The sequence below is a fragment of the Amia ocellicauda genome, chromosome 2 (genome assembly GCF_036373705.1).
Source record: "Amia ocellicauda isolate fAmiCal2 chromosome 2, fAmiCal2.hap1, whole genome shotgun sequence".
Taxonomy (NCBI): domain Eukaryota; kingdom Metazoa; phylum Chordata; class Actinopteri; order Amiiformes; family Amiidae; genus Amia; species Amia ocellicauda.
Window position 1 is genome coordinate 61510429 of NC_089851.1, and position 26616 is coordinate 61537044.

A 26616-nucleotide genomic window follows, 5' to 3' on the forward strand; every position below is an offset into this window, starting at 1 on the left:
GGAGTGAAATCCACGTACAGAAACTGACTGTTTATTGTTAATATCAGAGTGTATTAAACACTTGGATTTCACAGGACTGGTGCAATGCCTGACTAGTTAAAAATAAACTGAAGGATAATAAATCGGAGCGGTGGCAGATGATTTTATTAATATTTTATGAACAACTGGACGGTGTTTCAGGCTGTTATCCTGTGAATGGTGTGCAGGTCTGTTTATCAGTCCCAATCAGTATGAAGGCGAACACCATTTAGTTAACGTATGCCCATTTACGAGTTAATGAATACATAAATACAGCAGATCTGGGTTTCCCTCTAAAACATTAAGGACTGGTTTAATAAATGCATCCATAAATGCCATGACTGAAATGTTAGTTAACTTTAGTTAAATTATAACCTGCTATATTGTAGCTGCTGTTACTGTTTGATTAAATCGTGAAACGTGTGTATGTTTACACAAAACGAACTAACTTGCTCTGATTAAGGACGTCTGCTAAGTAAATTAAAAATAATGCGGCAAAAAATTAGTAGTAAGAGTAATAAGTTAAGAGAGTCAAGTTGTGCCATTTAAAATACATATCTACTAGGACATCTTGATGATTACAATAACAATTACAATAATAATAATAATAGCAAATATTTGTTTTTCTGGTGCAACAATAACGTCTTCTTACGGTAATGTAATGCTTGTCTGAATATAATGTTGTCTATACACATTTAGCTCTTCTTAATATATCTCTTAACAGAGTTACGCATTTATTACGCTGCCTCCAATCATGTAAAGCATAAAGAATAAAACAGACACAAAAGTCCTCCCACATCAGGCTCTATCACTCGTAGTGTTATTTTCAGTCTTTGTTTTTAAAACTAAACAGTTCTTCCATTTAAGTTTTTTAAACTTTAAAATACAGACAGTGTTAATAAATGGATGTTTACAAGTAAATGTTTTAAAGTTCGTTCTTTTTGCAACTTACTGTAATAAACTACTTTATGAACTAGTCTGTCTGAAATAAATATATATACATATATATATATATATACACATATGTATATATATACATATACACATATATATATATATATATATATATATATATACACATACACACACACATATATATATATATATATATATATATATATATATATATATATATATATATATATATACACACATATATATATACACACACATACATATATACACATACATATATATATATATATATATATAATGTATATGTTCCTTCCCACCTCTTTTCTTGATAACATATGCATAATGCATGAAGCCTGCTACTATAGTAGTGAATAATAATCTTAAGAAGAATTTGAATAAGATGTGCACTTACGTGCATATTTAATTAACCTACTGCGTTAGCCTATATTGTACGTTATTAAATACACTACTCTGTAAAGAAATCACAAATAATGTGTTCTTATTGAAACTATTACCACCGTATTAATTACAAAATGCCACAAACACTTTCATACACTTTCACCCATTCATACAAATCCAAGGTAAAATAGACTACCTCCTTGCAGGAAATAAATGTATCGGCTTTGTAGACGGGTTTCCCTTTGCGTACCTTTCATTTAAAAAAAAATACACCATGTCAAATTGGTGGCGTTTTATGCCGTGTCTGATTGGGGTACAAATCTTTTCTTATTTCAAATATATGGAAAAATAACTTGTATAATTAAAATGAGTTGAAATTAGAAGCCTCATCAGAAGCAACATTTAATTTATGACAGGGTAGAAAGTTACAGAAAGGTACACGACTACCTGGACAACTATGCTATTCAATACAGTATTGGTAATATACTTTTATTTTTCTACAGTAACTAACTAAATGTGTCCAGGTCTCAACAGGAAAACCACGTCATGGGGTTAAGAGATCCAACAGGCATTCCTCTAGTTAAATCATGAATTTCTGCTGTTGCTCTTACAAGGCCCGGGCATTATGAAGGCAGAGTGCTGCCAAAGCATAAATAAACCTCCTGAAAAATTAACCAGCTTGCACTGCTTTGGATTGGTCTGTACAGAAAGCAGCAGAAGAAAACCTGGCAGCAGGAACTGGGCTGGAGGCTTTGCTTAGACTCCTTGGAGAGTAAAGTTGGCAAATGGGACCGACCGGGAGCAACTGGCACAGTATCCCTATGGCCTTCCAAAATAAAAACATCCCAAACACACATAGAACAAGAGATGAGACAAGCCTGGTCTCCAGTGTTTAACTCCAAACATCTCACACACTTAACATCTCACTAGAGCCAACGCATCCACAATAGACTGTGCAAACCCTTTGGAAATGGGATTAAATAAACCACTACTCGACTCATGATGGCCTTAACCGAATTTTGGGAGGTGTTTTCAACTCTTAAACAGGTGGAGATCAGTCAGTCAGGTAGGTGACAACAGGGCTGGGATAAAAAAAAAAAAATCCTCTACCTTGCCCCACCACCACCCAAATTGTTTAGTAAAAACTTACCAAAGAAATCTGCGAAAGGATCTCGCCCACCAAAGAATTCCCTGAAGACGTCCTCTGGGTTGCGGAATGTGAATCCAAAGCTGTCGTTGTTGTGATAGTGCCCACCTGGACAAAGGGGCATACAAACAGATTCAAAATAAGCGATTCTGCAAATGACTACCAATCAGAAGTAGCACTGGCACCATGTGAAATCCTAGCATTGATCAAGTTTGCGTTTTGTAATTAGTGAGTCAGTGCAGGCAGTTACAAAACATGTAAGAGTTCAACAGTGACTCGGAGACTCGGTGGGAAGTGTTTGTCGTCAGAGAAAGTGAGGATTGTCAGTCAACACTGCGAATGGGTTTACGCCTCTGGGCACATTTTGCCGTTGACACTTGACCCACGACCAGAGACGCTTCCTCATTAATAGACACTCTGGTTTTACACTTCAGCTACAAGTTAACATCGAGACCACTGCCGGTGTCGTGCAAAAGGATTTCCTAAGCACAAATACACCTCCCAGCATATAAAATAAGATGCTGGGGTAGAGCCAACCTCATTAAGGGATAACAAATGACAAATGACCACTCAGGGCTCAGAGTAACCACCGACTTTACAAACGGTCGACAGCAATTTGTCTGCCTCATTTGAGTCTTATGAGGTTGAGAAAGTAAAAGCAACAAATGACATGAGAATGCCAGACGCAACTCACCACCACCACCTCCTCCATTCGCACTGAGGCCTTCTTTACCATATCGGTCATAGATGTTCCGCTTATTGGCTGCAAGACAACAGGGAGAAAGAGCAACGGTTGCAGTCAGACTCTCACCGCAGGATCATTACACACAGCCTGAGCACAGTGCGTGTGCTGGGTTCAGCCTGAAACAGACTGGGTGGGTTTATTACAACACGAGCACCACAATCACCATGATAAGCAATCATTACAGGAATACTGTTTACATTGTGAGGCAAAGCTCAAGAGGGGAAAAAAAAAAAAAATGTACACAATCAGTGGCTGTTAGAATCACATTGTAAACAGCTGAAACAGTGAGGGTGCAGAAGCATGTCCAACAAGCATTCGTGTGGATATGCAATGTCTTCAAGTCACCCACTTGACAACTGGAGCGCCTCGTTAGGGCGCCTTTAAAAGCCGACTGTTCCCAGCAGTCAAGCAGAGTGATGACATCTCCTGCCTGGTCATAATTGGACACACTTGCTAGTCATAGTGTCGAGGCAGCACAGAGGATTTGCAAAATCTGCACGTGTTTGGTTTGTACAGCTGTGCACACAATATTGACAAATTAGGTGCCATAAGAGATTCTTTGTAAAAGTCAGTGGGAGTGCAGCGAGCTTCACAACAACACCAACGCTGGATGATCAGCTGCACCATGAGGAACCCCCCCTCAGAACTCTCAAAGGCCACTATTGTTTATCACCAAATCACAGCGCAGCATTTCTGAGCTCCATCAGCAAATTTCACAGAAGGAAAGTTTCCTCGTTTTTTTCTTCCCCTCTTTTGTTAGCAGCGGTGCAGTCCTTCAAGCGCTGCAGAAAACGGGGCGGGGGAGTACTGTGTATGTGCGTGTGTAAAGCATATGTCCTGGAACACGCCAAGTGATCAAACGGGGTATTTCAGATTAGTTTTAATCTGCATCTTGTCTGTGCAATGTGGGTATAAACAGTGGAAGAGTCTAGCCACGCACAGTCCCAGCTGCTTTTGAGGAAGAGCACATTACGCAACGTAAGCAATTAAATGCTACTGGAGCAGAGCAACATGCTTGTTCCAGAATGGAAGTCCAATGGGCAAGGACGGCATGACCATGAAGTTACTGCTTCACCTTTTCAAAGTGGGGGGGGCGCAATGTTTTAAGGAGACTGTTACTCACCATCTGAGAGCACTTCATATGCTTCGGACAGCTCTTTAAACCTCCTCTCTGCTTCATCCTTGTTTTCTGGGTTCTTGTCAGGATGCCATTTCAGGGCCAGTTTTCTGTAGCTGAAGTCAAGACAAAATCACCAAGACAATAGAGAGCAGAGTTACAAAGGCTTGTATCTGCCAGCGCTTGCCTGACAAAGAGAGGATTTATGACTGTTGAAGTTTGTGGTTTCTTATAATAATCTAAAGTGGTAAAAAGTAACTTTTAAATAGAATTTAGGATGAAGAAAAAACATTCCCCAGTATGGGATAACCAAAATGACTTCAAACATGTAATTATTTCTTGATAAATGCAAGTTATTTTTGAACTATAAAACATTGCTTTTGAGCAATATTCCAATATTTACGTTTACACTTGTTTCATTCCATTATTGTATGCAGTTTTTGAGCTTTTTGCTTATTGTAGGCTTTATATAGTTATGTTTTGAGTGCAGTGTTCGCATTTAGAAAAAAAAAAAAGTGCTTTGATGTTATTTATAGCAATAATATTAATGTTTTATGATCATATTTCAATTTAAATACTCCATTTGTGTTATTTAAATGTGGGATTTGATGTTAATGAATAAAACTTCTGAGTTTTATAGGATGGTTTGCCTTTGATTATCATATCACAGCTGTTAAAGAGCTATGAGCAACAATGACTGGCTTTGGCACATGTAGGTAGTTTGAAATATCGGCGCTTCTAGTATTAATAAAATGTTGCAATGTTACATATTACACAGGACAGAAGCATTTAGGAAAGTACAAAACATAAGCCTTTTATCCATACCCCTGCCCCCCCACAACACACACACAAGCCTTTTAATACCTCCCCCCCCACACGCAAGCCTTTTATCCATACCCCCACAATACAAATACAAACATTTAAGTGCATCAGTGAAGAGGAATGTGAACAGAGCTGCAATAATGTGATATTTAGAAAACTACAATCTTTCACATTGGTGTAACCATCCAACTGACCTCACTGCCTTACCTAGTCCTGTTCTGTAATATCGTCTTCAGGAGTGCTGGCAGATTACTACATTTACGCAACAGATCAGTGATTTACTCACTTTGAGTAGAATCAATCAATGTGTGGAAAATCCCAAAGATTTGGTTTTATTTTGTAATTTAGTTTGTGTATCGGTTAGTGGTTGAACAACTGATAAACAATTCTATCAGAACAAAACATCCAAGTCAGCAGTTTTTGTATGCGTTTAATTGTTGCAATAATCTTGCTGCTCCTTTTCTACAACCTAACAGGAGAAGTTAAACCCTGCTGTGCTAAATCCGTTCACTATTACTATTACTATTGATTACAATTACTTGTGTTATTGTTGTTATGTGACAGTAAATCATACTGTGTATATGTATATATGTGCTCTGAGGAAGATAAGTCGAAACGTGTAAGCATTATAATGTTCACTTTTTCTCAAATAAATAATTTGAGACATCGGTGAATATGGACTGTTTTTAGACGGGAGCTGCTGTCCTTCCTTCCTTGACCGGATAATTGTTCTATATAAAATCCCTGGGATAAGGCACCCCGCATTTAAGATTTATTAAAACTATTGTAACGCCAGCTATTTTTAAACTTATGTGTATATATATACACATCTCATAACAACATAACACACGTAATAGTAATCACACAACACTTGCCCTGTAATGTGTTGCATTCTGTATTTCCCATGACAGCCTGCATGTAGTATTTGTTAGTTTTGCTTATTGAAGGATTAACGAAATTCTTGTAGTTTGAATGTCTTTGGTCTTATTTTGTGGCTTGATTGGATAAAAACAAGAAATAGAGATGTATATATCACCCAAACTTCTAAAAATAGAGATTATTTTTAAGTCATATTGCCCAGCCCTAAATCTATATAGGATATGTACTGTGTTATATGTAGTGATCGTGTTCATGAATAAATCACTTACTTAATCATATCCCTTAGCAAACAGTCACATTTATTGGTTTGTGGATGCATTTAATTGTTCTGATGTTTTAGAAGTACAGGAGGTTATATAAAATGATTCTTATTGGGGCAATTTAGATGAATGGGTGTCTGGGGTCACAAGGAGGCCGATTTTGAAAACCCTTGGCGTTTGTAGTTTTTTCTCTGCATTAACCGTGTGTGAGTCAGCCCAGTGGGCAGGGGTGTGAGCTGACGGACAGGCAGGCTACACAAACTGGGTCTCTACAGCACAGCCCGTCAGCAGTGGGACAGGGCCACGCTTCAGCAACAACCCCCTCAACTCACCCAGAGTGATGACCTTAACACATTCCTTTTTTCTCAACATAAAGGTTTTTTTTTTTTTTTTTTTTTTTAAAGAGACAAAACCATAATGCCTACACACAGGCCATTGCCATAACCCTTACTAAGACCATTCCAGATTGAGGAGCTTTTTAAAGACAGCTGATACCCCCGCATTGCACTGCTGGAGAAAGTACAGATCTACAACACAGCTGAAATGCAGGTACTTTCCACTTCCCTAAGTTGACAGATAGGGAATCTAATGGTAAAGGATTAAGTTAATCTAAAATTTCCTTTGCATAAAGTACAGTACTTTCAACCAAAAACATCAGATAAACTGCTCAAGGCATGACAGCTGAAAAATGAAAAGCAACTCTAAATCAAGCTTATTCTTTACACAAGTGCCATCAAAACTGCAAAACACTTATTGTATACATCCATTATCGTAATGGGAAAAATGTCCTGCATTGCATTGGTCCATAACCAAGTGATCCATTAGTATATATACTAAAATGCTCTCTGAAATATGGGAAGAAAACCTTGTATTTTACAGAGAAACCTAACAACTTCACAATTTTATTTTTTCTAGTTTGAGCAACACTGCCTGAAACACCATTTTGCGCTGACGATTCCCCAGCTAGCAAGGATGTCTACACTTTCCCAGAATCATCCAACCAATTCCATGTTAAAATGACCGAGTCACAAGACGTGCTTAGGACCGTATTGAGGAGGGTACAAAGCACTGCAATGGGCTTCATTTCGTGGATGTTTTGGCCTGAACTGAAGTTTCAATCCCCTGAATGCTTTCTTTACCCGCAGAAGAGAGAAAACATTACAATGTAGAACATTTTAAAAAAGACTGCTTTGTTCCTTCTCAAGTACATATCCCACCGCCCTCCTCCAGAGTGGTCTGAATATAAATAAACAAAAACATCAATTCTAGGGTTATAAAGGGTTTTCAAGAAGCATTAAAAGGAAAATAGCTGATTATCAACACCACAGCCCTGAAGAGGTTACACAGCCACTCCAGCCCTTATGTCAGTTGGATTTTATATAGCGGTCACATGGCACGCGTATGCTTGGATAAAATTAGGTCATGACACGACACCCTTCAGAACTCTGGGATACCATCGTCTCCAACCGCCACCTTAAAAATAGACGCCCTTTCAGGACAGGGAGACTTACGCTTTTTTGATGTCCTCTGGCGACGAATTTCTTTGCACTCCCAGAATCTCGTAATATTCCACCATCGTCACGCACAGCTGCTGTCTACCACTGCGTCAACCTGAGAGAGGGAGCGGGGAAGAGGAGGAGGAAGGGACATGCATATATTAGCTCAGGAAGAAAAGACTGAAAACCGAATAGAAAACTAAAAAATAAAGGCTATTTAGTATGTCCAGAAATAAATAATTCAGACCAGTTTCTGCTGAATGCAGTATGCACTTTAAGAAATGAACCGCTGATAAACAGTAGGCAAAGCACAAGCGGTTCTGCAGTGAGGAACACCAGTACACAGATGCTGTTCCTTTAAAGAGTGACATACTGGCAATATTGGCAACTACATTGCACAAATATGGGAGAATCCCCTCTTGGTTTATTGATTCCTTCCTTAACAAGCTGCTTCTCCAATAATACTCTCCTTAACAAACAAAACTGACTATGGCAGATTCCTCAATTTTACTGCCGGGAGCAAGGAGGGGGAAAGTGACATGCTGACAGCTGAAACACATTCACTGCTCTGTCTCGACCGATCACAGGGTCGATGGAGCTCTCGGCTCCTTAACACAGCAACACCCGAGTCAATCCTGCCATGGCAGCCCTGGCTGACTGTACCCCTTGCTGGTTAGGCCATTGCGAGGCAGCCACCCAGCCCAGACAATGGGAATTGTGAACGAGCAACAACTCCACGCAACACGTTTGTCAAAAACTGCGCTGCATGGTCAAACAGGGCTCTAGTACATATTAGTGTATTTCAATCACTCATTGTTGGAGATTGTAATAAATCTAGGTCAGGTAAGTATTTCAGTTTTTATGCCAACAGTGACATGTAGTAATGTACCATTCAGGTGACAATTAGGAATGAGACAAATATCCCAAGAGAAACAAAAACAAAAAACCATTATAAATCAAATCTAGTGAAATTCACACTTCTGAAGTGGAAATTTGCATTGGTACCTAAGCCTTTCCCACATTCCTGCAAAATGACTCATCACCACCTTCCTCTTTCAGCCAAGAAATCGAGCTGAAACTTGCTGTTCATATACTGGGGCCTTGAAACACTCCTCCTATCCCCAGTGCCGAGAGCAGCAGGGTTGAAGCCAATTGAAGATTTAAGTCTAAACTATGCTGAGAAAAGCTAAATTCGGACAACTGAATAGTCCACTGCAAATATTTATAAAAAGCACTTCCATGCAAAGTCTTTCAGACCATTCTGGCATCTTAGGGAGTTAAGACAATCTCAAAGTTGAAGGCTTATTTGAGAGCGTTTTCTATGTTCTCCAAGCCAAAAAAAAATGCATTCCTACCCATCATCCTTAGGGTGCACTTGATCACTTTCTGTACATTGCTTCAGGACAGAAATATTAAATTGGCTTATGTACAAAAACAACTATTCAGAGTTCAAATGATTACCTGTAGTGTTTTCTACTCCATGATCCTTAACCACAATTATTTTTTTAAAGCATATATAAACACCACAAACAAGTGCAGTTTAGATTAGCACTGGGGCGGTTTGACTGTAAATAGTAACAACTCACACAATACATATAAACAATTCAAAGCAGGCAAACGTTTGAGCTGAAAAACAAATTGCTGGCATCGATGTGTCTGGCATTTTAATCATGACAACTCGTTTCGTCACAAACTTCATCTAGATCTTACAAATCATTATGAAGCAGAATTATTAGTCTAAAAATCGACCTATTCGGTGTGATGCACAATGACTGTTGGGCTTAAGTAGAACAGATGTTTGTGAATACGGCCTCACACAGCTCAATGACCCGTCACACGCGGTTCAAGGTGTCTGAGCGGATTATAGTGTGGTGTTTAGAGATGCCGAGGTGCAGGTTTCTACACAGATCAGGCTGCGGTTACTCCCAGGAGCCTGTGTGAGGGGGAATATATAAAGCACACTGTGGGGAATAGTTGTGGGAAGGTTTCCGTGAAGAGAAGATTGGTCTACAACTCAATACAGAGGTGTAAAAACATCAGAACGACATCCTGAATATTGTCTTCTCCCTAGCACATGCACCATGAAATTCAAACAAACCAAGGATAAACTTTTACACTGATGAAAACCATCATAACTACAAACACATAGTACAGATAAACACATACAAACTGTTTCCAGAGTTATCAGCTGCTGTTAGATAAGGCCACTGGTGCACAATATGCACCCTTTTGCAAAACTTGTCCTACCACAACAAACTATTTTGGAAGGAGTGTTTAAAACAGTTGTAAGAAGCAGATGTAATGTAACATTCGGTGGGAGGTGCAAGCTATAGACTTTTTTTTTTGTACAATACATTTCTGTAACTGTTTTACTTCTTTGAAACACTCCGTCTGAGGACACAATAACGGATATCTTCTGATATTGTGGTGATAATCAAAGGACTAGACATTTCACTGGTCTAGTCTTCACATTTTTAAAGCAACAAGCCAGTCACAATTGGTATTGCCAATAAATAATTAAAATTGATTTACAGGAATGAGTTGCCTTTCTTCTTACATCACGAGGAAAGGTATATTTTAAGTTTCTATTGAAAGACAAGAAAATAAAAGAGGACCCATCAGAGATGCTGTAATCTTTACCAGCTTCCATTGCTGATATTATTAATCTAATTCAATACACGAAAGTCTCAAGATAGGTCTCTAACCTGTACGTTTTTCAAGGTGGACTGTGCCGTGCACTGCCCTGAGCACACCCTGGCATCCCCTTCCCAGGTTATGGCACGGTGTCCAGCAAATCATTAAATACTGATCATAAACCAAGTTAGTGTGTTATGGAGCTTAAAAGGGCTCACGACAGCCACCAATCCACCATAAACGCCAAAGAGCTGTTATTTAATCTGTTTGAAACTTATTGAAAAACAAATATTAAAACCTTAAAATCAGAAAAAAAGATCCAAGTATCTGTAACAGGAGAATGAATCTTTAACATCACAGTGTGGCCAGAGGCTAGGATAAAAAGGCCACTGCCCCTGCCTTGTGATAGGACTTAAAGCTCTGGAATGGGCCATCAGCCAATCAGGCAGCTGCCGAGAAGGATGCCAAGGCCCATGTGCAGCTGCTGGGTGGGCAGCGCTCTCACAGCGGGGCGGCAGAGGGGCAGCGTGGCCATGTGCATCAGATCAGTCTAAATCAAGGCGATCGGGTTTCAGCGCAAACTTATCCTTTCCTTACAACAAGCAAACAAACAAGCTACACAGCTGTGCGGAGTGGCGTTTTCCTGGTACTGCATCTGACATACAGACACACACAAACACAAAGAAACTATTGACGACTGACAAACTTTACAATTATTTTGTAACTTGCATAAAGAGTGTCGATTCATTTATATTTGCCCATCACCCATCATTTACATCTGTAAACTGGATTCTGGCTAAAGTGCACAGACAAGCCTCAAACTACTTCAGTTAGCTTTGGATTCACCAGAAAAGGAGTGAACTGTAGAAAACAAAAACACCCACAGTTGCATCATGGAACATTTCTAAAAGCATTTTGAAGGAAAAGTTATTTCAGAATGAAGAACTTAAAAACATACCATTCGTCACACAGAGCAGATAACAATAAGACTACTGCCTTCCAGTCGCAACACAGGTACTAGCAGTCCTGCACAGGTATTGGAGGCAGTGTGGAGTCCACAACCCAACATCAGGTTTAGGATTTGTAATGCACGTGGCGCAATAGTCTGTGCTTTGTGGTTCCACTTTGTACTTTTCCACAGAACAGCACATTCAAAGGCTTATTCCTACCAGGCTGTGCTCCTGCATGTTGCATTGGCACCATGCCCCAGGGCTTCATACATAAATCAACCACCCCTGTCCTTCACAAAAACGAAAAATAAAAAGTCTGCCCTGGAGTGGCTTAATTAGCTGAAGTCACTCTTTTCTCATCACCCTTTGCACCTCTGACCTGCAAAGCACCCAATCGGGCAGGGAACAGTGTGGTGGGCGACGGGAGATGCTCCATGTACCTGGCAAAAATTAGCATGTCAACACCTCACTACTATGAACATTAAAAGGCCAGACCAGATTCCTGTCCAACATGCAAATTTACATTCCAGCTGAATCACCAACTAAAAATAAAGGTTATGTTGAGAACTGTGTGCATGTGATATGCAAAAGTGCAATGATGACACATAGATTGTATACAGGAACTTGTACATGTACTCATGAACACTGACTAGAAACCACTGAAAGCAGGAGAAAATTCCTTCTAAAGTTTTCCCTCTTGAAAACCCAAGCTGCAATTTTCCCTTTTACAACGTAGCTTGAAAATGACAGAAGATTTAGCAAGTCTTCATAATAATCTACTGATGCGTCAAAACAGGATTATGACAAGAGACTATCAGAGAGATTTTACATCAAACTGCATTAAAACAACCCTGTAATGTAGTGGTGTGCTGTGATGAACTGCTGTAGCAGTCTCGTCATCTCAAAACATCTTTACAAAGTCTGTAAAAGCATAAAAAGGGAGATGGAGGAGTCAGTTGGGCATTTATTTAAACTAATCTTCCTGTTTAATTACAAGAATGAACAGCTGAATTTCTTGCACAGAGTAAAGCTGTGCTTTCCAGAGGTCCTCGGGGTGTAACCATTTACTACCACCACTGCCAACGCAAAAAATGCAAGCCCCATGAAGTGTAAATGGAAGCGTTCAGCAACTTAAACCATTACAAGAGAGGCCTTGGAAGGGTCTCCATGAAATGCATTACTTACAAATCCCAAGGTGGACTTGGCTTGTAGAATTCAGGGTGCACGATTTGATTTGATCAGGGTGCACAATCAGTGGCCTGAATCTCTACTAATTAATCAGCATTGCTTCCTCAGAAGAGTTTTGTGCAAACTGTGGTTCAGTCTACCCAAGCAATATATATATATATATATATATATATATATATACAGTGAGGGAAAAAAGTATTTGATCCCCTGCTTATTTTGTATGTTTGCCCACTGACAAAGAAATGATCAGTCTATAATTTTAATGGTAGGTGTATTTTAACAGTGAGAGACAGAATAACAACAAAAAAATCCAGAAAAACACATTTCAAAAAAGTTATAAATTGATTTGCATGTTAATGAGGGAAATAAGTATTTGATCCCCTATCAATCGGCAAGATTTCTGGCTCCCAGGTGTCTTTTATACAGGTAACGAGCTGAGATTAGGAGCACTCTCTTAAAGGGACTCTCCTAATCTCAGCTCATTACCTGTATAAAAGAAATCTGTCCACAGAAGCAATCAATCAATAAGATTCCAAACTCTCCACCATGGCCAAGACCAAAGAGCTGTCCAAGGATGTCAGGGACAAGATTGTAGACCTACACAAGGCTGGAATGGGCTACAAGACCATCGCCAAGCAGCTTGGTGAGAAGGTGACAACAGTTGGTGCGATTATTCACAAATGGAAGAAACACAAAATAACTGTCAGTCTCCCTCGGTCTGGGGCTCCATGCAAGATCTCACCTCGTGGAGTTTCAATGATCATGAGTACGGTGAGGAATCAGCCCAGAACTACACGGGAGGATCTTGTTAATGATCTCAAGGCAGCTGGAACCATAGTCACCAAGAAAACAATTGGTAACACACTACACCGTGAAGGACTGAAATCCGGCAGCGCCCGCAAGGCCCCCCTGCTCAAGAAAGCACATGTACAGGCCCGTCTGAAGTTTGCCAGTGAACATCTGAATGATTCAGAGGAGAACTGGGTGAAAGTGTTGTGGTCAGATGAGACCAAAATCGAGCTCTTTGGCATCAACTCAACTCACCGTGTTTGGAGGAGGAGGAATGACCCCAAGAACACCATCCCCACCATCAAACATGGAGGTGGAAACATTGTGCTTTGGGGGTGTTTTTCTGCTAAGGGGACAGGACAACTGCACCGCATCAAAGGGACGATGGACGGGGCCATGTACCGTCAGATCTTGGGTGAGAACCTCCTTCCCTCAGACAGGGCATTGAAAATGGGTCGTGGATGGGGATTCCAGCATGACAATGACCCAAAACACACAGCCAAGGCAACAAAGGAGTGGCTCAAGAAGAAGCACATTAAGGTCCTGGAGTGGCCTAGCCAGTCTCCAGACCTTAATCCCATAGAAAATCTGTGGAGGGAGCTGAAGGTTCGAGTTGCCAAACGTCAGCCTCGAAACCTTAATGACTTGGAGAGGATCTGCAAAGAGGAGTGGGACAAAATCCCTCCTGAGATGTGTGCAAACCTGGTGGCCAACTACAAGAAACGTCTGGCCTCTGTGATTGCCAACAAGGTTTTTGCCACCAAGTACTAAGTCAAAGGGGTCAAATACTTATTTCCCTCATTAACATGCAAATCAATTTATAACTTTTTTGAAATGCGTTTTTCTGGATTTTTTTGTTGTTATTCTGTCTCTCACTGTTAAAATACACCTACCATTAAAATTATAGACTGATCATTTCTTTGTCAGTGGGCAAATGTACAAAATCATCAGGGGATCAAATACTTTTTTCCCTCACTGTATATATATATATATATATATATATATATAATCACACACATATACACACACACACATTGAAAAAAATAGTTTATTTTGCCATTTTGGTAATGTAGCACTGATGCAATGATGCAAAAGTATATTAATTGATCTTTATTTATAGTAAAAAAGATTTATAGTACAAACGCTTTGCTAATGCAACCTGACCCCGTCTGAACAAAGGCCACAGCAGGGCATTGAGTGATGGCTTCCAGGAACAAACTACAGCACACACCGATCAATTTCAGAAGCAAATGGCCTGAAGCGGACTGCTCCCAACGCTCATACGAGTGCGGTTCAGGGTGTAGGACACTCCAGGAGCGAGGCCCAGTGAGGAACACTGTGGAACAGTCAGCACACTCGCGGGTATGTAGGCCTATATAGATCACGGGTCTCAGTACCTGGAAGGAAGCAGAATCTCAGGTTGTCATGGAAACCGGAGCCCTCGATCGTTACTTATTTTCTAGCAGACGCCCTATCCCAGGGTGACATACATTCACACAAACATTACAGTAAGTGTATTTAAGGTCATCAGTAGCGGGGCAGAACTGGCTGAAGTGCCAATAGTCCAGAAGAGGTTACAATTAGGGGATTCAAAGTACAAATCCATTCATAATCATAGGGATCAACAGAGGGGGAGCACATCAGTCCAGACGACTAACAATGAAGTCACCTGGATAAGAGTATCTGCTAAGAAATCTAATACTAGAGAAAACGCCAGGCACCAAGATCTGAACAATGACTTCGTCCTAGATCTCTATCAATTAGACACATCAAGCAATCGTTTTTTGTTTTGTTTTTTAACCCTGGAGGGGAGTGTTTATCCAACAGGTGAGCTAAAGCACTCATTCCAAAGACATTGTTTTTCTGGCTTAATCTGTGTTCACTTGGAAAATCCCTGTACTTCACTGCCAAACCTATGCCAGTGTAGCAAACATTTTGTCTTGGCACTACTTTGCAAAACAAAGCGAAATGGAAAGTCCCACTCTACTTTCTATGCAATCCTACCTACTCCTACACTGGACAACTCCTTTTCACTTTATGGACATTTATTTTATGGAAAGCTGAGGTACGAAAGGCAGTACGGAAGTTAGTACTTTCTATTTATGTTGAATAATTTATTTTCCCCAGTTAAATTACTTCCCTTGCCAAATCCCTGTACCATTAATGAAATTAGGCTGATGGGTTTTGTATTAATGTACCACCAGACTGTGTGATTCATCAACCATTCCACTACTGGCTGCCGGAGCAGTTACACAATTTCTGACTGTAGTGTCAGAAATCTTCACAACTGTAAGTTAGCTCACACACCCTACCTTGAGTTTAAAAATCACCTCTCTACCCCCTGGGCATTGACTGCGCAGAACCTGGCAAATCTTTAGTAATGCAGTTAGAGATCAATCATTTTTACTAGCACAGCAAAGCACACTGAAATGTGGTAAATTCTCTCTTCTGAGCCAGACATATGCGTCTCCCACCTTTTCTCCTGTTTGCATGTTAAAACAAAGAAAAACTAAAATCAAAATCTGCTTTTTAAGATGGACAATAGGGATCTTTTCAAATCTGTACAGCAGGGATGACATGAAACCAGTTAACTTGACAAAAACAACTTAACTTCACAAGAATACAAAAGACTAATAATCCATAGCATGCTGTCCTCCACTGCAGGGAACCGATGACCACGATTGGGAAATGTAAAACTAGGGCTTGAGACATCTCCATCCCTTTCACACAGCAACACATTAAATCACTAAATATCCAATGAATCCAAGTGGCCGGGCAGACAGTCACAGTGTTGCTCCACTGACAGTGGACTGCGATCCTGTTCTTCAGCTATTTATATCGGCCCGGCAGCTCCCCGCCCTATCAATTTGACAGAGCTGTATGCCCTTGCTGACTGGCACCGACCTCACAGGTTGACAGCTACCCCTTGAACAATGCTCTGCATTCGCTCACTGCTGACTGTGAAGCTACACCATGATTCAATGGATTACTCTCTCCCACCAACCTCATAGTGTTTTCATTGTACATGAAAAAACTATTTTTGTTTAAAATGGTTGAATGAGAAGTTAACAAACCGGTCAAGTCTGATGGCACTGCCCAACCCTGCCCAGCTGGCCAGTGTGGCGACTGGGTCCGTCTCACACTCAGATGAGACTAGAAGTGATGGTGGCTCTGAGAGGAAGTGGAAAGAGCCCAGCAGTGAAAATTGCCAAGAAAGGAGCATCTTCAGTGAGGTGGGGGGTGTTGGATTCAAAATGACAGATACTGAGCCAAGTATCATCATTTGTAAATGATTCAAAGCCCTGGCAGCAAAAAGAGGCAACCAATGCCACCATAGTCTATATCACCATATATTGCCCGTTACATCTAGAATACCTTTTTGGGGCTTGTCACCCACCCCCATATCAACATGTGCATTCAAGTCACAGTCAGTAAAATGGAAGGCTATATAAACAGGCGACGCATGACTGAACAACAATGTGTAATACTTTCAATTAAAGTTACGAACGGCTGAAAAGCTGCAACATCCATCCTTAATCTTCAGGATACAGAAGAGCTCTTTGTAGAAGAATTGTTTAGATTTACCTACAGAGAGGCATTTCAGACCAACAACTTTAATTACCCATAGATCAATTCTCGTGCAGCTTGAGACATTGAGAGCAGGCTATTTTATAAAATCGAATATGACAGCAACAAAGCAGATTAAACCATCAGCAGTCAAGCTAACAAGACCAAAATTATGCAGCCTTTTCATTTATGTGTTAATATAACTTTTTAGTCATTCATCAAAACTCCAATCTGTTTATTTTCTCCCCCTTTACAACACACTAAGTGAAAGTGACAGCACAGGGATTACACTGCACTTTCAATCAATTGTATTCCCTTGTTCAAAATAATACATACATAAAATGAATTTCCGACTTCTCATTGATTACAAGAGGACTACAATCTTATCTCAGTGTAGACAGTTGTGCTGTCGATTAGACAAGCTGCGTAACTTGAACACTATGAAAATGGAAAGGAATGTGTGTGCGTTTAAAATGTTTTTAACTGGTTCAGTTGAAAACAAAACAGACACCCCCTGAAAAAATCCACGGCCCACTTCAATCCCCCTTTGTGTGTAACAGTGTGTATAGGAGTGAGCGTGTGTGCCTGTGTTTACAAAGGTATAAGATAACTACAACATCAGCTGATCAGCTTAGTTGAGCCTAAAAAGACTACATTCACAGAACAGGCATGACCAACCCATGCCTAAGGCTTGAAAAGGAAGACACCTTGTTCAGTTTTCTCAGCAGATGGCAGAGAGACACGATTGCAGGGTGAATGTGGGCCACTTTGCTGAAGAGGAACTCCAAGCACAAAAATGGCAAGTGAGAACTACAGAGCCCACATAAAGAGTTTATAATACTGACTGACTCGACAGCAGTGGTGCATTGCCCACCACCAGCCACTCTAAAAACTGCCTCGATATCACGGTCTTCCATCACTTCTGTTACTCAACCGTTTTCAATGCCAAATATGACTTGGAGCCCTAATCAAGGTGCTGGGATCGCCAATTCAACTCAGCCAAAGCTCAGCATGTTTTGTTGTTTTTGTCTACATCTGCCTATATTCCTTGTCAGGAAAAGGAGCTGTAACGCTACATTTAAAAGCAGGAATCTGGCAACAGTACTGCGGTGCTCTGTCGTCCAAGTGTGCCAAGCGATACAATCACATTGGGCAAACGGAAAACAAACAGGTGGTATTGCAACCGGCTCCACCCGACTACAATAAAACGATGGAAGTGACCCATGGCCCTTGTACTAAGCAGCCCATGAGGCCCTCTTCCAGTGGCATCCACAGTGGCACTTGTACTGGGAGCAGTATGGGTCTGATGGAGGGAATAATCAGCATCTGCACTGTCTGTCGAGGGGGCAATTCTGGCTACGCTCTGCGAGAGTGCAGCTCTCTTCCACATGTCTGCAATTTGGAGCATTTCACTGTCAGGGAAGCACATACTGATGACACAAAAGACACAGAGAACCAGAGTAAGAGAAACAAGAAAACAGAGGGATGGAGAGAGAGAGAGAGAGAGAGAGAGAGAGAGAGAGAGAAAGCAGCTGGCTCAGACACCTGGTATGAGGTTCTGGATCTGCAGTAGCTCAGACGAGTATAGTATTTTATCATGCAGCTTTTTCTTTATTTCAAACATCACATTTCCTCCCCCACAACATTCAATGAAATGCATATGAAGAAAACTGCAGCGATGGTCTGATATCTTCCAGAGAAGGCCACACCATCGAATACCATCAGTGTGTACCGGAGCTGTACCAAAGATAGTACATGTAATGTATTAATTCTAGGAGGAGGTCAATACTAATTTCATCAGATTTCATCAAAGTGCACAACAGAAGTCCTAACTTGTCAAATACAAATGGGCAGCAGTGTTCTGCAAGTGCAGATGGATCTCTAGACAAGAGTGGTTCTCCAGAATCGCCTGCGTTCTGCAAACGGTCAGTGCTGGAGAGGGTAAGATTCTGGGGGGGAATAAGAGCAAATTAAGTATGGACTAGAGTACAGATCACAATATACAGAGAACACACTTCAGCATATCCATTTGCATGTGCACCTACAGCTGAAGCACATGACCAATCCCAGCTCCGGACCACTCGAGCCGAGAGGGGAGGCCTACTGCAGGCGGACAACACTGTACGCCTCGATGACATCTTGAACAGTACAAATCGTCACAAAGAGCCTGGTAACGGAATACTTGACAGAATGGGATACAGTAGCTATCATGTAACAACTCCCAGGGCTAAGAGACATTATGGAAAGAAAAAAACATCCACCCATATTGTATAAGCACTTCATCCAGTGCCAGGTGAAAACGAAACATGCTCAATTGTGCTAGTCAGATTTCCATAACTGGAGGCCGGAGCCAGGCATGCTAATGCCATCACGCCGCTCAGGCAGCAATTCACAATAAGCCAGCTTCCAGAGGGCCGCCGCAATGCCAGAGAGCGGAGATCAGCACACTCCCCCGTCTCCGGCACAATGGGATGATTAAGACCAACAAAGTGTCTACTTCCAAGAGCAGAGCGCATTCAGGGAGGAAAAATGACCCATTCCCACCCACTCTTCCACGCATCCAATTTGCCATCGTTTCATCATTTCGTAACACCCAACAAATTCACAGCCAAGGTCTTTTCCTCATCACAATTAAAAATGATAAAGACCAATTAGAAAATGAATAATTAACTTTAACTCTTGTCAGCTTTCTATAATTTTGAACATACTGTTCACAATCCTGCTTCAATATTTATATCATAAATGCAGTATTTGAACGTGCCATCTGCAACTTGTATGCTTACCTCGACAATACAAATTTGAAAAGACACCTCCACTCTCCCTCTCTCTATCCAATCTCAATATAAAAATCGAGTTATAATAACCGTGGAAAACCTGGATTCTAATTCTTGTAGGGTCGAAACTCTAAAGGAGTAGGATGCATCTTTTAACAGGAAAAAAAACAAGCCGCATCTCCTGTAAGACATAATCCAGGTAGACGGCGAACAACCAAGGGGTAGTGAACACAACATGAGCCAGACTACAACAGGCCTCTGGCTCAGAAGCAGATTAGAGGCAGGATGGGTGCGAGATTTACACACAATTCGATCAGATTTAACAAAGCAAAACAAAAATAAGTGGGCAGGTAGGAAGTCGATAAATCACGCAGATGTAACAAGGAAACAGGGGAGCAATACAAGGTCGAAAAGCAAATTAGCCATTGTACCCTTGAGCAATGTACTTTACCTAGATTGCTCCAGTATACTCCGCTGTCTAAATGGGTAACAATGTAAAAATAATGGGATAAACTGTAACAATTCTAAGTTGCCCTGGATAAGCGTGTCTGCTGAAAGATACAATATGTAGTATTTTGCCAATTTAATTGCAGTGGGTTTATGGAAACTGAACCAGTTTTCAATGTGTGCGTTTCCCTAGGATCCTGATCGTCAATTCCTCTGCCGTTCTTCTGTTCATGATTATAGTAAAATAAAAAGTGTACATTGGTCATTAATGGTCATTCGGATTTTGCCCAAAACAATGAAGGTTTTAGAGTAGTCACTTAGTCACAGACCTGCTATTGAGATCGAGTTGAGTTAAGTTGGGTAACTACAACAGCATATAGGTCAATGGCACTGCAGAAGAGACGTCTCAATTGAACCAGCATAGATTCACAGGTCAATTATAGTGGCTTTGTAGGTTTGTATGTAACCTAGTTCTGCAGCCCTTCACAGACCTAATTTATTTCCAATACATTGCGTTTCATTTCACAGTGAGTTCCACAACTGGTCATGGGAATAGTTTCAGGCATTTAACATTAGACGCTTCCCAAGAACTTGTATTGAACAAGCTTCTGCAATTAGTAATTTTACCTTTAGGCTGGGAATCAGAGCAAAAGAGCTCTTGTCTTCTTAGACATGCATCTATGATTTTTGGGGGGGCACTTAATTAAACCTTGTGATTGTCTTTTCTTAAGACACTCCTTAGGTTACACCTGCAGACCATTTTAAATCTTCTCATGCAGGTATTAAATGTAGGCTATTCCCTGTAAAGTGTAGACGCATGCAGATAGGGATGTCACCACTGTAATAGTGTGTAGTACAATAATGCATATTACATATTATGCATATTACAATTTATGAAACTTAGTTGCCTTTCTACCAAATCACAACAATTCTTGGAGGGATACTATGGCTCGAAGAACGTGTCTGAGGGAATCTAAATATTCATTTACTATTGTGCTTCTTTGGGTAGGAGGGTTAAATATTCAAAGTAAATATTGTGTGTTGGGCATCGTCACACCTTGGTGTATTTACATTACAGTGGCCTCTCTAAGATGCTGTGCTCGACAGCCATGGGCCTGCATGGTTTTCTTTTCATTAAGCGCTGTGTTTTGACAATTCGTCCTCATCAGCGTACTCCTGGAAGGACACAGCTTCCCTGCCCACAGGGTCACTGCCTCTCCTTACCCACTTGCTTTTGGAAAAATACACGTTCAGATGCGTGTCAACACTGAGCTTGATTTAATCTACTTTGTAATAACAACAGGAGGTAAAGCAATGATGCAAAAGCCACACTTCAATATATTTGTGAAAATTGTGTACTGTACTGATGTCAGTTTGGGATTCTTTTAATGCTGCATGTACAAGGAAATATGCAATGCTATGCTTTGTGAATGGCAGTGCCCTTTGCACAGTCTGAGACGTGACCAGATTCCCAGTCTGTGAAGATGCCCTGCACCCTGACATGTGGGCGCTGGGAACACCAGTGACAACCCTGCTGCTTGTGCTGGAAGCGCTCCATATAATCTGAGCCTCATTCTTCCCTGATTAGTGTTCATCTTGAACCAAAATAGCAGAGTGAACACACGCAGCCACAAATAAACCTGCCCGTTAACAGCTCTTCAAGTTCACAATAACCAATTAAGTTACTGAAGAGCCATTACAGCCCAGAAAAACATTCAAACACAGAAGGGATTTTACATATAACATCTTGGCTATAAACCCTCACCACCAAAGTTATTGAGGTATCCTTCTATGACCAACCAAAACAAGATCTCAGATGGGACGAGCATGTGCCCAGCAGCATCAAATTAAACTCAAATCAGAATCATGCACACCCTTAACAGTATATCGCAGCTGGGAACAGGTGAGAACAGGTCAGGCAGGGTTGTTGGATACTCTTGCACTGCCTCTCGCTCGGACAGTGGATCTTAGTGAATGATTTGTTCACTAACTCCTAGCAGGACAGGGTCCACCTGCAAAAACAGAGATCAGCGAAGCGTACTTGGAAAAAAGTAAGGTTATTGCCCAAGCACAAGTCTTCAGCAGGGGTCAGAAAAAAAGGAAAAACAAGGGAGGGAAGGCTACTCAAATTGCATAACAGATTAACATACTTACGTCAGTCCGTGTATTTCTCCTAAAAGGTGCCGATAATAAACAGGAGCCTAAATCCATTAAAGCATTAAACGGCTCATACTGCTGAACAATGGGACTAATGTGTGCAGCCCTGGTCAGTGGTACTAAATCAAAAGGAGAACAAACCTAAGAATCACTCGGTTTTTAGATTTAATTTTCTATGTAAAATTGACCCAGCAGCGTCCCTCGACAGCACACCGCACCGTCAGCTCCTGGACTGGAATCAGCAGGCCAGCATCACTGCCCAATCTCCCATCTCACCACGCTTTCATAACAAGAAACATCACACTGCATGTGTGCTTTACACGTACACCTGTGTTTCGTGATCTGCCAGATAATGATGCCCACGATCCCCAAGAGGAGTGATTTAAGAACCGACTGACACCACTGTCACAATCATGAACACAGCCATCCCACAGCTTTGACACACAGTGAACATGGGGACTCACCTAGACACGGCCATTATAGGTCCATTTAATAGTGATTATTCATTCAATGTACAGCTTTGAAAACCCCACTGCTCAGTTAACAGAAGCTGCACAAAGGAGAACTGAAAGCAAAAGGGGAATAAGAAGAAACACTGAGATGCTTCATGGTTGTTGGTTTGTTTTACCAAGTGCTCTGGATTCAAGATAGGGGTACAACCCACTTTGCACAACCCTGTTATGCATGGATTCTTTATAGCTCAAATGTATTAAATTTCAAAATCATTAAAATGGCAAAGGTTAGCAAAACTGAGACACAACACTCGCCTTACACCAATAGATGTCAAAGTATTCAGTCATTTTTAATTAAAATTACTCAATGTTTGATGCAAAGATTATGTCAAATCTAAAAAATGGCAAGCTCCTTAAATGCATAAAACATTAAGAATGGCAGATCCATTGAGCTTCATAATTTTAGTTCAAAAACAATTATAGAAAACATAATGACAATGGGCCAAAAACTTGCTGGACGTGAAAGCTCTGAGGAAAACAAAGTGAAAGTGCATCAGACGGGAGCCAGGAACTTAGGCAGATTAAAATTCCAGTTGTATAATATATAATTATCTAAACAATTTCCTGATCAATATTAATATAAATGTACTGTTAAACTAATTTTTATGTTAGTTTTCACTTATGAATTCCATCCCCATTAATTCAATGTATTTCTGACTGTTTAGCACTAATAGTTCTGGAAGCTCTCTCTCATGCAAAGAAAAGGTTACCTGTCAATCACTGTGGCTTTCATTCAAATGGAGTTGATGACTAAACCCTTAACTAAACAATAAATCAACCTATTTCAACCTTGTCAACTGTTCAGGAGGTGAAGAGGAGTTCAGTGAAGTAGCCGACAACCACAACCACAGTTGACCAGGGGTGGGGGAGGACAACGCTGCTGCATCAGAATTGACATTTGCATTGTACACACAAAGTCAGCAGATACACGCAACTAAAATCCATTAATATCCAGATAGCCCAATAGATTAAAACAATCAATAGCTATAGAACCAACTGCTCAATACAACTCACCCGAGGGTCAACTATTGCTCGGTGCTCTGTTTATTTAAGCATCAGGAAGGGTCACAGTTAAATTATAGGCAAGGAACTTTTCCAAATCGGTTAGAGAGGCTCCTAAATGAGGACTTTATGGGACTGACCTTACCCTGGGGTGCTACAATTATTCAAACTCCACCATCTACAGCTTTACAAATCCCCTACTACTCAGACATCTCGCTTTCAGGAGATGATAATTCTGACGGCTATTTGTTAACGATGTTGCAAACTAGTGTGTTTGAAAACTGGTTAGTCATGGCATCAAGACAGCAGATTCTTCGAGAGCAGGGCTTGAACAAGGAACACTTTTAGAGAAACATGTTTACTATGATTAGAAAGGACAAGATAAGAGGAAACCAAAAAAGAAAAGGAACATTTCCCATAGCTGGTGTCCTAAATTAGGCTCTTAAAAAGGAATTCCCTGGAATTAGGAAGATTTAAACACCATTAAATGGTCTGCAGGCCTTAGAGACTTGGTCTTCAATTTTTATTGAAGAAACTAACAAGACTAATCTCATTTGTACTGCTTTTACATGCAGATGGCGGAGTCTAAGTTTGTACATAAGGTTTCTAAGGCAAACACTTGCATTTAAATTCTAGAGCCGAGACTCCCACAGGCCATTGTTATTTCTAATAAAACCCCACGGATTTGCGGATCGCCTACACAAATACACCGGTTTCCAGAGGGGATTCTGAAACCAGAATCAACTAACAGCCTACTGCCCATGTAACGGTATGGGCTGTGAGAAAAAAGTTATTGCTTTGAGTTTGTTAGCAATGGAAGCAGGCAGACAGCTATAGTCCACACTATAAATCACCCAGAGATGCAGAATGCATGCAAAAAACTATAATTCAGTTCAGTTATTGTTACTAGGAGTGATCACAGAAAAACCTGTGAGAGTCAGGAAGAAAAAGTCAACCGTCAACTAGATGGTCCAAAGAGCCGCTCCAGCAAACCAGAGTCTTTAGATACTTTTTACCAGGGACAGAGCTGCAGAATGTGGGGTTAAAAAAAATCACACAAGACCTCCGATTACACATTCCTATGAATTACGTGCGTTTAGAAATCACATACAGCTAAACTGGCCGCCACACGCCACTACCGAGCACAATAGAACCAAACAGCAGAGCTTCAATAAGTGGATTAGATTCAGTCACTGAAGGCAGTTCACGGTGCGCTGTGCCTTCCAGACCCCATCCACCCAGGTCAGTGCTGGCTGGTGGACCCACCTCCTGAAGCTGGTTGCTCTCGACTGATTCCTACCCACGTCCTTACTTTCACACTCACAGAAACCACAAGCCGGGTGGAAGGGGCTCGAGAGAGGCCTGGTGCTGACTGGACTACTCATTTTCCTGATCAACTGCCTCCCCTCCCCCAACTGACAATTCAACCAGGAAATGTGAGCTAGAAAGAAAATGCCCATAAATGCCAGACCAGTACTAATCTACACCATCAACACCAATACACCGATATAACAGGGGGGGGAAAGCTGATCTTGCTGGACTGCCACTGAGAAGCCACCTCGGCCTCAATTTATTTTCAGATTAAGAGACATGGGCTTCCTTTCACTTTGGGTTTGTTTGGTTACAGCTCCTCTTCCTCCATGTTTGCAACTTTCTTCAGCGCCAGTATACCTGTTTTTAGTCTGGTATGTGATTTAATTGTAGTCACTGGTAATGCAGCGGGGGAGTTAGGCCCGTCTCCGCCGCGTCCTTTCAGCGCCACAAGCGAGAGCGGATTAACGGGGATTAACAGGCCGGCCGCTAAATGGGAGATTATTGTGCTGGAAACCGCCGTCCAGCACACACTGCTGCCCGACAATTGAGCGCTGCGTTTCCCAGAGGTGTCGGTACAGAGATTTGGGAGACACGAAGCGTCCAGTTTCTGAACACAATCCCAGCCTCGGCGTTTAAACAACGCGATGACAGCGCAGGGGTCGTCCTCGGTACTATACACAACCTGGGGGCCGGAGACGAGCATGCGTTTGATTGCCACACGGTGCGAACCCCACTCTGACACTTACACGAAACAACAACAACAACAACAACATTTAAAATGGCAGAGCTCTTTGTCTGACAAGAGTGCAATACCGCGCTGGACCGAGTGACAAACGAGCCGGGGATCACAGGCAGCAACACGGGCCGTCACACTGCGCACTCCGGGGGAATGACGATCCCGCATCAGCGCTGTCGTTGTTGGTGTACCGGGCAGGTGGCAACACTGCGGCAGCCAGGCGAGCGCTGCGCACAGAGGGACCCCGGACACAGCGGCGCCGTCACAGCCGGGTCTCGGAGCCTCTCTCGGGACCCGGCGGCGCACGAGTGGGGAAAATGGACCGGTGCCCAGCCGGGACCGCTCTCTCTCTCTCTCCGGCAGCTGCCCTCCATGCCCCTCCGCACGGCGCGTCCAGCCCTGACAACCGCAACGCAGCAGCCATCAGGGCTCTGCTCCGCCAACCCCGCTCACCTTCCGTGTAGCTGCCGAAGCCTCCGTTCGCGTCTCCGCCGCGTTGCGTGTCCTCGACCCAGCGAGCGCCGCGCTTCTCCGCACACAAACCGCCTGCGTCCGCCCGGAAACCCGCTGCGCTGCGCTGGAGCCCCGCCTGACGTCACTTCCTGCAACCGCGGCCTCTCACAAATGTCAAGTAGTGGCGGCCGCGGGGCGGAGAGACGTTTCTGGAAATCTGCGGACCGGCTTCTCCAGCTCACACAGCGCGCTTGGGGTTTGTCTTCGGAAAGCGACAGACAACGGGGAGATGAGG

At 41.8% G+C, this 26616-nt stretch overlaps 1 protein-coding gene across 3 annotated transcripts in view; it reads right to left on the minus strand.

The window, feature by feature from the left end:
- The window catches only part of LOC136711638 (dnaJ homolog subfamily B member 6), a 45576-nt gene extending 18960 nt beyond the window's left edge, over positions 1–26616 (minus strand). Inside the window, exons 1-5 of one of the 3 annotated variants that reach the window (XM_066688014.1) lie at positions 26322–26616; positions 7814–7913; positions 4348–4457; positions 3174–3242; positions 2483–2587 (exon numbers count right to left, since the gene is read on the minus strand). In XM_066688014.1, coding sequence (XP_066544111.1) covers positions 2483–2587; positions 3174–3242; positions 4348–4457; positions 7814–7878 — 349 coding nt within the window. In that variant the 5' untranslated portion in view covers positions 7879–7913; positions 26322–26616. Of the gene's footprint in view, positions 1–2482; positions 2588–3173; positions 3243–4347; positions 4458–7813; positions 7914–11390; positions 11415–25945; positions 26093–26321 lie in introns of those variants that run through there. The other 2 variants (XM_066688021.1, XM_066688027.1) reach the window with 2 other exon arrangements.